The sequence below is a fragment of the Epargyreus clarus genome, unplaced genomic scaffold, assembly GCF_041222505.1.
Source record: "Epargyreus clarus isolate Ecla_fem2 unplaced genomic scaffold, WU_Ecla_fem_2.2 ptg000006l, whole genome shotgun sequence".
NCBI lineage: Eukaryota > Metazoa > Arthropoda > Insecta > Lepidoptera > Hesperiidae > Epargyreus > Epargyreus clarus.
In genome coordinates, this window is record NW_027332214.1 from 9,707,913 (window position 1) to 9,721,767 (window position 13,855).

The 13,855-nt window shown below is 36.2% G+C and overlaps 1 protein-coding gene across 2 annotated transcripts in view; it reads left to right on the top strand.

Annotated features, from left to right (window-relative positions):
- Nucleotides 1–13,855, top strand: part of dsx (transcription factor doublesex) — a 233,315-nt gene that overhangs the window by 162,237 nt on the left and 57,223 nt on the right. The window contains exon 5 of one of the 2 annotated variants that reach the window (XR_012102313.1): nucleotides 2,076–2,214. Coding sequence is in view for 1 of the 2 variants with exons in the window: in XM_073074010.1 (XP_072930111.1) it covers nucleotides 2,076–2,257 (182 nt within the window). In the remaining variant the exon portion in view is untranslated. Of the gene's footprint in view, nucleotides 1–2,075; nucleotides 2,279–13,855 lie in introns of those variants that run through there. The other variant, XM_073074010.1, reaches the window with a different exon arrangement.

The window sequence follows — 13,855 nt, forward strand, 5'->3', positions numbered from 1 at the left end:
TAGCAACACGTCTGTGACCAACCTCAGGAAACATTCTTATCTTATCCGGGGTTGATTACAGATGTTCAAGGACGGCAGTAGCCACTTACTATCAGATGTCTGCATGCTCGTTTCTTACTTTAACAAATGTAAAAAATCTAGCCTATTACAATTTGTAGACTCCTTCAGTCCTACTCATAGAGAAGCCCCATTTCAATCACTCCTTTTATGGTCTAAGTAACATTACCGTACTAAAAATAAGTATTACCTTGCGTCACGTACTAAGTGAACAAAATTGATTGTTGCAATTTAATTTTTAGATGCAATCTTGATCTTAAATAGGCTGGCATCTTGCCATACAGATACACGTGTACCAATGGCATGCGAAATGATAGAACCGAAATAGATTATTGATATCCGTCTTTATATATGAAATTACTCCGGTTGCATAGTAAATGTGTGTGGAATGATACTACACGTGTCGCCTGGAGAACTGGTTTGGAGTCCTGACTTTCCTTTCCATTTTTTGATTTTTTTCGGAACAAAATTTCGTATACATATAATAAAAAATGGAATATGTTGTGGTTATATAAGTGCGAAAGAGTGAAGGTTTAATGTTTATTCGAAATAATAAAAAATTATAATTATAAATTGAAACTAAAAAACCTAAATTTAAGCATTTAAAGTAGAAAACTTCAAATTAGAAATAATAAATTTAAATTGAAGATCAAAATTAAAAAATAAGTAGTAGAATTATTCAAGATTTAAAAAAAATAATAGAATTATTCTAATAAAAACAATCAAACGTTAATTCGATTACTACAACATTAAAGATTAAAATATGCAAAGCAATGAAATTACTAATCAAATGAATTGTATGTACAGTTTAAAAGCAGTATAAAGAATTAATTTAATTAGATAATTATAATTGCATTATTTCTATTCCGGTTTTACTATTTTAACAAATTATAGCATAAAACGTTTGGCATTTTGATTTAGGATCCAGCCTACGTCCATGTATTGTATATGGAACGGGGGGGCAAGATTTCCTATATTGCCGACCTTGTTTAACTGCGAGCTATATCTAGGACGGCAAAATTGTACTCACACTTAGGGCGCCATGTTTAAGGGGGTGTACAAATAATACTATTACAAATACAACTAAGAAGAAAACTACTGTGAATTATGAAAACAAATGCTATAAATATTTAAAAAATAAAAATTTGGTACATGTTTTTTTAAATCTAAATACTTAATTAAAGCATTCAAACAAACAATCTCTGCATTAATATTAGTATCGAAGCAACTAGTACGATTATAAGCATTGTATTGCCCAAAAATGGCGTTGAATACTATATTGCAATTTTGGCTTCTTGCCATAATATCATGTAAAGAATATGAAACACTAAAATGTAAAACGCACCCTATGATAATGATATTTAAAGTTGAATTTAAAGAGGGTTAATGGTAAAACGACGCACCCTTGACTGCAACTTTTTATATGAAGATGTGATTGAAATTTAAACGGAGATCAATTTGTGGTCGATAAGCAACCATGTTTCGACGGCGGAACAAAAACGTATTCTTGTGCATTTATCGAGACGCTTGTGTTAGTAAATTATAGTTATAAAAAGTAGGTACTCGAAAGAGTAGCTCCACAGTCCAAAATAGGTGAGCTTACAAGTTCCTACGTGATGAGTTTCAATTTGGTTTTGATGAAACAAAAAGCAATCTGGGATTAATTTAAATAAAATTATCTTAGGTTTTATCATGCGATATTTGTTTGAAAAAATGTCAACGGGTCTCTCTCAGCATTTATTTCATAACGTCCTTGATATATTAAAGAAGCAAATTATTATAATATGTAAATAAATGCGACTTGAGGCTTATGTAATCTTCTTCTGGTATGCTTGCTGCAGGCAATTGTAAGTAACGAAGATTTGCGAATTTATTATTGAAATAGATTTTATTCTTGGCCTAAGCCTTTGTTCAGCCCTTGTACTATAAGAATGGTTAGGGAGACAAACTTGAACACGCGGAGTATTAGCTGTATACTCGTTTGCTGTTACTTATAAAAAAAAATCGTATGTTCACAGCACGCTGGGCGATCCACCAGTGGCAGCTGTACGAGCAGTCGCTGTGCTCGCTGCTGGAGCAGGCGCGCAAGGGCTCGTACAACGTGTGCTGCACGTCGCGGTACGTGCTCGCGCCGGAGTACGCGCCGCACCTGCTGCCGCTGCCGCTCGCGCGCCGCTCGCCGCCGCCCGCGCACTTGTAGCGGTGTGCCGCGCCGCGACAGGTAACAACTGACTTACAACCGTTTATAACAGACGTAATCCTATATTGAAACAAATGTACTACTGTATTGACATTGAGATACATTGATAATATTTCGTACAGGATGACATTTTGTGGTACCCCATTTCGAGCGGCGAGCTAGAGTTCAGGCGGTACTGTTAGAGGCGGCAAATTTGCATTGTAGGACAACTTTGTTTTTCCGTCGACGTTTTTTGTACACAATATTTTGCAAATCCTGCTCTTTAATCCGTCATACAGGCGACTGCTGAGATACAATTGTATTAAAACAGATTAAATAAAAAGTGCACTTCGTTCCGAATGGAACTTTTTGGGGGACGGCAAAATTTCAAATATTACAGCTCTTTTGTATCTTACACGTTTATATGGGATGTTTTTTTACATCGACCTATTTCGGTCGGCATATTTCAATTGCGTTCGACCGGCAGTATAAGGGGCGGCAAAATTTTATTACTGGACAACCTGATGCTTTTTTGAACACACTATTGATGTGAAACATCTATAGCCGCACGTAAAACCGATTTCTGGCGTGGCGACGCATGCCGTAGCGACGCGTCGCCACGCTATACGATGGTATATATATATATACAGTCTATATGCAGTAGTATGTACGGTGTGGCGACGCGTCGCCATGTGCAATCGAATTCAATAAATAGTCATCGTTATCTGGAAAAAAATCGTAATATTTTATTTTATCATTATGACATATTTAGTTTCTATCACAACATGTTTTTTTCTGCATATTACTTTTACAAAATAATGTCGATGTTTCACATCTGCCAGGCGTCCCGTGACGGCTCACATTTTTTTTTACTATCTGCTTTATACTCGTACTTCTTCGTATAAGAAGACTGTAGACTTTTACTGTCGACGACCCGGTTCCCGACGACCCGACGACGTTCCCGGTGGGTGGAAAATTTGATCTAACCCTGGCGGCTTAATTCTGCTTTTCATTTTTAATTTTAATTACTATAGTAATACTGTAATATAGTGATACTTTATAAGCATGGAACAATTTAATTTTACACCCAGTTCCTCAATCATTATATTCAAATGTTCGCATGTACGCACGTAGTGTCAATCATTACTATGTTTTGTGAAAACTGGAAAACATAATGAGTGATTTATAATGACGGTTGATAACACGAAAGCTGCGGTTAAACTACAGCGTATTCTGAGCGGAAAGCGCTTTAATGTTCTTCTTCCTTCGTATAAGTATCTTTGCTTTAATTCCTGTAAATAAGAACACAGCTGAGCAAAACTCCGCTATTAATGTAAGACAGAAATAGGTATGGCAATGGTTCTTCTACAATGGAAGCACTGAGAATTCTTCTATCCGTAAAACTTTTTATATTGAGTGTTACTGAAACAGAAATATATTAAATGTAATGTAATATATAACGTACTATTAATACGCGTTAGTTTAGACAAGTTCTTATTAACAAGAACAGAACGTATTGTAAAGAAAATGAGAGTCTCATTAGCAATCATAATTATCGATACAACGATATGGATCGCGTGAACGTTTCAACACTGTTTCTTTCGAATCATATTAAATATGACGAGTAACATTTAGATAATAGCGAATAACTTGCCGAACTTGACGAGTATGTGAACTCAGCGCAAATGCATAAAACGTACGAGCATCATAGTACCGAATAATATAGTACAAGCAAATCAAAAATCAAATTAATGTATTTGCAACCATGGATTATATTGAAAATAACTGAAAACTGGCGCCTCACTACATCGTCATAATGTTTAGAAACAAATGGTTGATTTTCATCATCATCATCATCAACCCATTACTGTCTCACTACTGGGCACGGGTCTCCTCTCATAATGAGAAGGATTAGGCCATAGTCCACCGCGCTGCCCAAGTGCGTATTGGTAGACTTGACATACCTTTGAGATTTTTTTATAATCTCTCAGGTATGTAGGTTTCCTCACGATGTTTTCCTACACGGTTTAAGCAAGTGATAATTACCTAATTTCTAATACGCACATAATTTTTGAAAATCAGAGATGCCTGTGAATTGAACCTTGGACCCCTCGATCGAGAGGCCGAGTTTCTTAACCACTAGGCTATCACTGCTAGTACCGAATACACCCAATTATTCTACGAGTAATTACTCGTGCTCGCGTCTATTTGATTGTACTCGGGGACTATTTAAACGTTGTATAGAAAGTAGCATGTTTTAATTACTTGCTTTTATGATAAATTTAAAGAATAGGTATCAAATTCATGTATTTGCAACCGTGGATTATATTGAAAATAACTCAAAACTGGCGCCTCACTACATCGTCATAATGTTTAGAAAAAAAATGGTTGATTTTAAGATGGTAGAATCCTTAGTAGTTCAACTGCAGAAGCACTACTGTCACACCAATTTCTGCCTAATAACAAGAGCTATTGTGCGCTATGCTATACTTAAATTATATTTTAAACCAGAATCTACATTCAAAAATAACATTGAAATCGATAAAAAGGTTTCGGAAATAGGCGTTTACAATCATTATGTCCCTTTTACAAGCTTGTCTTAATAATTGCCGCCATGACAAAAGCTGGAGGTATTTTGAGTATGATTGATGAGTCGTCGAAAGGACCCGCCTACTTAGGCGTTTTCACCGTCCAATTAATGATTTAAGAGCCGTCAGCATGTCACACACGTTGCAGATATTAATACTTGTGTGGACCGCCTTAGAGCATATTTCACAATATCAATCGTAATAATTGATGTTATGTCACACATGACAATATATTTTTTTGTTTTTTTACCCGCCTATGAAGGGTTATGTTTTTCGAGCGTATGTGATTAAATATGTCACTCTTTAGCACGCTCTACTGCACAAACGGATTAAGGGATTTTAACATATGAGATGTCGTTAGATTGGTCTAAATTGTGGGAGTAACATAGGATATATTTTTAAGCAGTTGGGTATATTTTAATAACTATAATCAACAAAATATAAAACTAGAGATTATTGAGGTAGAACCCTTTGTGGTTCGACTCCAGCGGCACCACCGCCACACCTATTTCTGCTTAATAACAGCAGTGTTAGGCGCTGCTGTGTTCCGTTTTGAGAGGTGTAGACAGGAGACAGACTTTTCCGAGGCGTTCCAGCTTAGTCCTCAGGGGTAGCGGCGCATCTGTGGCCGACCTAAGGTATGAATATCTAATCCTATCTGGGGTTGATTACAGATGTCCATGGGCGGTGGTAACCACTTACTATCAGATAGACTGCATGCTCGTCTGCTACTTTTATATTATAAAAGAAAAAAAAATGTTGCATCTTAGTCAGCGACATGCAATTTTACACGAGGATACTGAAATAAGTAACAATTTTGAGTAATTGTGAAAAATAACTGGTGTTAGACGGTATGACATTGTGTTAAGATGTCTACACACTTCTTTACTTCTTATAAATAGTATTGTACTCGGAAGTAAATAAAATACGAAAATAAAATATTAAATTTTGAGATATATTTATATATATATATTTACTTTAAAACCAGACAATTCAGTTAAAAACTAAATATTTTATTAAGGAAAAAGATCCATCTATATTGGTTCTACCTTTTGCATGATTAGACAGTACAGACAAACACAAATAAAAAATATGCAATGAAAAAAAAAAGTTTGATAATAACAATTAAAATAAAATTTAAACTGCCTCTTAAAGTACCTACCATATACAACAGTAAAAAAATCAATTATTTTAAAATTACAGACAGACAAACTTCAGTAATATTCTGTAAGCATAGCTAAAAATTGTAAAAGAATATCCCCACTAAGTTACGCAGTGTGACATGCTTAAGTTTTCTAGTTAATAACAGGGTCGTATGACAAAGTGCAAATATTAAATTGCATTTTTTACATCAATAAATTTTATACCATAATTATAACGCGATCATGTCAAGATAGTGTCAATTTATACTTTAAGGCAATTTCCATTGAATATCGCCTATAATATTGAATTTTGAATCTTCTATCTGCTTCGTAAAGATCATATTATAGGTTCCATAAAATGAATGGGTGTAATAACTTACACGTTTTAGCTTTTTTGTTAATAATTCATTTTCATATACTTTATATTCAAAGTGAAGAATCTTACCTTTTTACCAAAATGCTAATAAAATTATCTTTAGTTTTAATAAAGTTTATCTACACATTTCAAATTGTCTATGATATGGTTTATATTATAGCCTTTGAAGTCATTCTGACCCCTGTACTTTCTTACATCAGAGTTTTTTTTTTATAATATAGGAGTAGCAGACGAGCATGCAGTCCACCTGATGGTAAGTGGCTACTGCCGTCCATGGACATCTGTAATCAACCCCATATAGGATCAGATATTCCTACCTGAGGTCGGCCACAGATGCGCCGCTACCCCTGAGGACTAAGCTGGAACGCCTCGGAAAAATCTGTCTCCCTTACCACACCCTTCAAACCGGAACACAGCAGCGCCTAACACTGCTGTTTTTAGGTAGAAATAGGTGTGGCGGTGGTGCCGCCGGAGTCGAACCACAATGGGTTCTACCACCTTCAGTGTGTTATATTCATGGAGTATACCAGTGCCCAGCAGTGTGATTTAAAAAGGCTTACGGACACCATGCCCACATTCACATCAAATATGCAACCCTGAAATCGGATCTCAAACTGACATTCATGTCTTCATCATTTCAACCCTTATACCACTCTAATAAATATTTCTTTGCCAATAATGTCACTAAAATAGTCTTAATTTTGTTATTGTATAAATAAATAATTACTTAAATTAATCGTTGACTTAATTTAATTTATGCTCTTATATTATATCTCATTTGATATACTCGTACCTCAATTTCGTAGAGTTCTTTGCTAGTGGAAATCACAATTGTCGCACTAATCCTTTTAAATACTTTAATTTTAATGTACCTAGATGGTATCTACACATATAACTTGCTTTAAGGTCAAAATATCGTGAGGGAACCTACTTGTACTTGTATTTGTACTACTACTACTGGGATTTCCATAATTATAAAGGTTTCTCTAAAGTATTTGATGTCTAGCTACCTGCATTTACCGTTAGTTTTGTGGACTATGACCTAAACTCAACTGAGTGGAGGATCAAATCCCACCAATCCCAGCTGTGGGGAGAGACTAAGCTCAACAGTGGGACAGAAAAGGTTCCATCCTAAGCGAAAATAATAACCAAGACGGATCAAGTCTTTTAAACACGTTTTTTAATCTATTTTGTTTCGCGGCAAAAGTAACTTAATACCATAGATAGAGTAGTGAAGCATAACTTTCGTACTTTTTATTGCCCTTTATAGGTGTAAGGACGACATTAATGTGGCGTTAATTGCTTAACATGATATTTAATAACGTTTTATATCAAATTACCTTTTGCATAAAGAAGGCTATGAACAAGTTTTAAATTTATGGTTCTAAAATTTATGTTCAAAACAATTGAAAACAACTGCCACACATATTTCTGCGTAATAACAGTAGGTACCCTTACCATGAGTTTTCAAAACATGCCACAGTTTTACGTTACGTTTACTCAATCCATTATTCTGTTCCGTTTGCTTCAGTAGACTGAGTAAACGTAACAATAAGGAAGTGCTTAAGTCTTTTTGTCTGCGTCACATGTTCGCAAAAAAAGAGAGACAAAACATAAAACGCCATTTGTCAATTTAGACATTTAATGTTACGTTACTGACACTATAATTACGTTACTGTCACTATAGTTCTGATACAATCCGCTAGGGGCGCTGATTGTATGGGCAAATAAACAAATACCAAAACAGTCATATTTGTCAAAACGTAAAAACTCATGGTAAGGGTACTGTAGTGTTAAGCATTGCTGTGTTCTGGTTTGAAGGGTGTGGTAGGGGAGACACTTTTCAGAGGCGTTTCAAGTTAGTCTTCAGAGGTAGAAACGCATTTGTGGTCGACCTAAGGTGGAAATGTAATCTTGTCTGGGGTGATTACATACATGTATGGATGGAGTTACTTATTATCAAGACTGCAGGCGTTGCTACTTAGTAAAAACGTTACTAATTTCAAACTTTTATGTTTAACATATTTACAGATTGTAACATGAAAATCCATGAAAAACGTAGGTGTCTGAGCATTTCCTAAACAAGTCTGCGTATAATTTACGAGCAGCAATAAAAGTTTTCGCAGTGAAAGCGCCTGCCGATATAAAACTTGGTCCTTTCTGGCACGCTTTACGAGCACATGCACCGCTGCAGCACGACATATGCTACGTGGCTATGTAGCTTTGTATCCGCATATGCTATAACCGGCGTGTATGGGCGGCGCGACTCTATTGAAAATAATTATAGTTTAAAAATTAGAAACTAAGCTAAAATCACACTAGGAAAATCGTCAATCCTGTTTCCTGATTGAGGACCATCAGGTGAATGCGATAAAATTATTTAAATCGTGTATTGTCATCGGTTTTTGATAATTGTTCAACATTTTTAATAAATCGGACCGTTCAAAGTGGATAAAAATCGAGTTCAAAGATTCCGTTACATACATACATATAGACCAAGCTAATAAAAAACGTGGTAGGAAGGTGCCGCGATACTGTACCCTTATCATGAGTTTTTACGTTTTGACAAATATGACTATTTTGGTATTTGTTAACGTATTTGCCCATACAATTTCCAATCAGCGCCCCTAGCGGTTTATATACGAACTTGGAAATAGTATGGGCCAATACGTAAACAAATACCAAAACAGTCATATTTGTCAAAACGTAAAAACTCATGGTAAGGGTACAGTACGTTGCCGTTGAAACCGCGGATGAGTTTAGCGTAGCCACAGTCCTGACAAAGGACGTCCAGAGGAACGCCATGGGGTAGCCGGTAGGAGTCCGGCATATCCTCTCCGCTGCCGCAGTTGCTGACAGGAACCCACGCAAAGTTTCTCCATGTATACAAGGTTTTATTTTTTTATAATATAGGAGTAGCAGGCGACCATGCAGTCCACCTGATGGTAAGTGGCTACTGCCGCGCATGTACATCTGTAATCAACCCCAGATGGGATTATTTATTCCTACCTGAGGTCGGCCATAGATGCGCCGCTACCCCTGAGGACTAAGCTGGAACGCCTCTGGAATGTCTCCCTTACCACACCCTTCAAAACGGAACACAGCATCGCTGAACACTGCTGTTATTAGGCAGAAATAGGTGTGGCGGTGGTGCTGCCGGTTTTTAGACGTCTTTACACGCGGCAGGTGCCCGCTCGCATTATGTTTCTAAAAGCAGTTGATCTCCGCTACTATAAATTGTGGGTTGCATGCAACGGAAGCCCGCGGCGTGTCTAAAGTCCTCCGGAGCGGACACCCGCTCTGTGAATCCTGGCAAGTTTTAGCGTACACGACGACCCCAGATCGGATCAGAGTCTTATCTGAATCATAGATTCTTTACTCCTCCTATGAAATAAGATATACGGCTCATAGAAGTGTAATACCATACCCAGAACAGCAGCGCTTAACATTCCTGTTAACATATAGGTGTGATAGTGTCTCCGAAATCGAACGACGAAGAATTATACCACTTTAAACCTTTTCGACGCACTGTTAATCTTATACGAGTATATAAAACGTGTCACAATGTTAGTTACCGTACTCCTCCAAAACGGCTTTACCGATTTTCACCAAATTTTATATGCATATTCAGTAGGTCTGAAAATACGCTACTATCTATTTTTCATACCCCTAAATGATAAGAGTTGTTCACCCTTAACATTTTTTTATGTATATGGCAACACAATGTTTGCCGGGTCTGCTAGTATTTAAGTAGATTTTATCGAAAATAACCATTTTCAAATTTGATTAAAAAGCCTTAAGGAGCGGAACGTGTGAATTTCCTCCGCAGTTCCGTATAACGACTGGCCGGATAGAGTGTAATAAAAGTTTTTGTATAAAAAGCTATAAAGTTGCCGTCCTTCTCGTTTTACGAGTGTGCGAGCGAGAGCTTTTACGCTGCAGCTTTATGGTTGATCCATGCATCGAGCTTAACGCAGATCAACTTACTGAATTTGTTGGAAATTGTGAAAAATTAATAAAGGTGGTGTAAACTTTAATCCTACTTTAAGATAAAATTTTGTGTGCTCGTAATTTAGCTTTAAAATACTTAATTATACCTCTGTTGCCGTTTCGACTTACTGTAATAGAACTTTTATGATTTTGTGTAATGAATGAATATATAATATTACATTATTATATGTATAATGCTAGTCGTCTTTCGACTCCGATCACCTCGAGCACCTCCGCCACATCTATCATGTTTCCATAACAGTAGAGTTAAGGATTATTATCTATACTAATATTATAAAGAGGAAAACTTTGTTTGTTTGGTTGTAATGAATACGCTCAAAAACTACTGGAGCGATTTAAAAAAATCTTTCACCATTTGAAAGCTACATTATCCACGAGTAACATAGGCTATATTTTATATGAAATATATTTGATAAATAGATATTGAGGCGGTACAAAGTTTGCCGGGTCAGCTAGTGATTTACAAAGATCGTCCTGTGGCAGACAGTACAAAGGTAATATTCTCCTATACAAAGATTAATGACCTATTTATACATTAAGGCAGCTGTCGCAGCAGCCCTTATGGGAGTTATATATGGGGGTTAAAATTAAGTGAAATTTAGTATTTGAAACACATATAACCGTGTTTAGAAAATCAACCCTAAGGGATTAAATAGGGATTTAACGCTTGTATTCATATTATATTATGATTGACATTTATGAACTCTCTGGCAAAGGCTAGATACAAATTGTAGAGATCCTCTTTCTTAAAATGACTTGCCGTCATATAAAATAATATAATATATATGTAACGTATAAAATAGTTGTAGAATTTCCTTAAGTGCAGTCTACGAATAATTTACGACTCAGTTGGTAGTAAAACTTTGCAAAAAACCGGCTTCCAAAAGGTTTTAGTTCCGGGGTGGTTTTATTACTGAGTCATTAACGTTCAGCTGGATAGCGCTGTAGCTAATTTTTGAAGGAGTTTTTGATTCGTCATTACTGTCCCACTGTTGGGCTTGGGCTATCTCCTAATGAAGTCATTAGATTGACTTGAGGGTTTATAGAGTTTAGAATAGGCAAAGTAAGTTAATTGTTTTCTAATAAGCAGATTATTAGATCTTTAACAAGGATTCGAACCCTGAACTTTCACATAATTATCCTTAAGATTGAAACGAAAGCTTCGAAAATATGTATTCTGAGTTTTGAACTCTAGACCCTCAAATTAAGAGACCGAATTTAAATTAATTAATACATGTGACTGTCCCAGTGCGAATCGAACTTGCACATGGAGGGTTCCGTTCTGTACCACCTTGTTTTTATGAGGAACTCACTATCCGAGATATTCCAACGTAGTTCTGAGGGGAAGCAAAACATCTATGGCCGCCTTAAAGTAAAACCCCTTTAAGTAAGTAGAACCCTTTGTGATTCGACTCCAGCGGCACCACCGTCACACCTATTTCTGCCTAATAACAGCAGTGTTAGCCGATGCTGTGTTCCGTTTTGAAGGTTGTCGTAAGGGAAAGATACTTTTCCGAGGCGTTCCAGCTTAGTCCTCAGGAACGCATCTGTGGCCGACTTCAGGTAGTAATATTTATTCTATCTGGGGTTAATTACAGATGTCCATGGGCGGCAGTAGCCACTTACCATCAGGTGGACTGCATGCTCGTCTGCTACTCCTATATTATAAAAAAAGACTCTTATCTGGGAACGATGACAGGTGAGCATAGCCGTAGTCACTTACCAGAATATGGAATGCAAGGAACTTTTATATTATTAAAAAATGTATGTCCTATGTCGGCTCTAAATCTAGGGATAACTATAATAGTCCAGGCGTTATATATTCCCGTCTTTCGTGATACCGTATCACCCCATCGCCTTTGTTGGCGCTATCTCGCTACATCGCGGCCGGTATCCATGACAATCTCTTACTTTGTAGAACCTTGAACAATGCGAGTTGAGCGTTAATACAAAACTTATAGCTACTGTTACTATTACTAGCTGACCGGCTTCTATTCATGAATATGAGACATATGAAGTAGCTGGAAGGCTAAAACTTTTGGACTTTTTTATGTGTTTAATGAAGTTATAAAATTAGACCAAACGATGTACCAGATATCATAACATATGTTATATAGATACTTTTGTATTTTTATAATATAGAAGTAGTCAACGAGCATGCAGTCTACTGATGGTATGTAGCTCCTGCTACCCATCTGTAATCAACCCCAGATAAGATTAGATATTCCTGCCTGAGGTCGGCCAAAGATGCGCCGCTACCCCTGAGGACCAAGCTGGAATGCCTCTGAAAAGTATGCCTTCCTTACCACACCCTTTAACGGAACGCAGAAAGAAGACAGAAATAGATGTGGCGGTGGTGCCGCCGGAGTCGAACCACAAAGGGTCCTACCACCTGAAATCATATGATTTGATTTGTTATGTAGGTAATTTTTCAGATTTTGGAATTAAGAAAAATATAGCGAATCTTAAGTAAACGTTGTTATTCCAATGACCTACCACAACAAAGGACCCATTTAAAAATGGAACTCGGATACGCGACGAGACGATCGTAAAACGAAGCCTCTAGTGATGGGTAACGATCTCTTCGATAAAATGAAACAAAAAATATATAAATATAATTAATGTACACATAAATTATGTTTAATAGCTTTCACAATTTCAATTCAATTAGTTTTAATAAAATATATGAATATTCAAGTTAAATAACTTTACGCTTTCATAAATATTATGTTTATTAACATGAATATTATAAAAAATATTACATCGATAATCGATATACACTGACATAGTTCCGAGTGAAAACTTTTTATGCTGGAAATTATGTACGTATTACTTGATTTTTCCAATTTTAGGCCAAAATTGGGGTGGATTAAAGCAATACTCAATCTTATACAATACATATGGTCTAGCCATAAGGCGTTCAACAATGACATGCACAATCGAAACCCACACTGAACTTGAAATTTTGCCACTAACGGTCACCCACCCAAATTCTGACCTCGCCTGGCAACACTTAACTTTGTGTCCCTGCTACAATATACACAAACCACAAGCATATGCATGCAGCTTATTTGTACAAGACTTAGTAAGAAATTTACATAAAATGTTAGTTGCTATCAGACCGCGTAAAGAGTCTTATTTTCTATGACTCTTAATTATATCGCTAACACGCAAGATAATGTCGTGTTTTCAATATAAAGGGTTTATTCGCGATAGGCATTTGTAGACTATTTTATTTTATTAGTATGCAATTTAATTATCGCGGATGAATATTAAACTTTAGCATACATTTAACTTATTCGTATCTTGTTTTTGATATTGCCATAAAATAGCGAACTTCATAAACTTTTTATTACTTGTCTAACGTTTACTATTAACAATATTGTATCTATTGGAAAGATTGCATAGATAAGGAGTTCCTTACATAGTTGTGTAGATCTATAAAAACTTGTACATATCTTATTATTTATAACTTAAGTTCACTTAAGGCAAATAAATATTT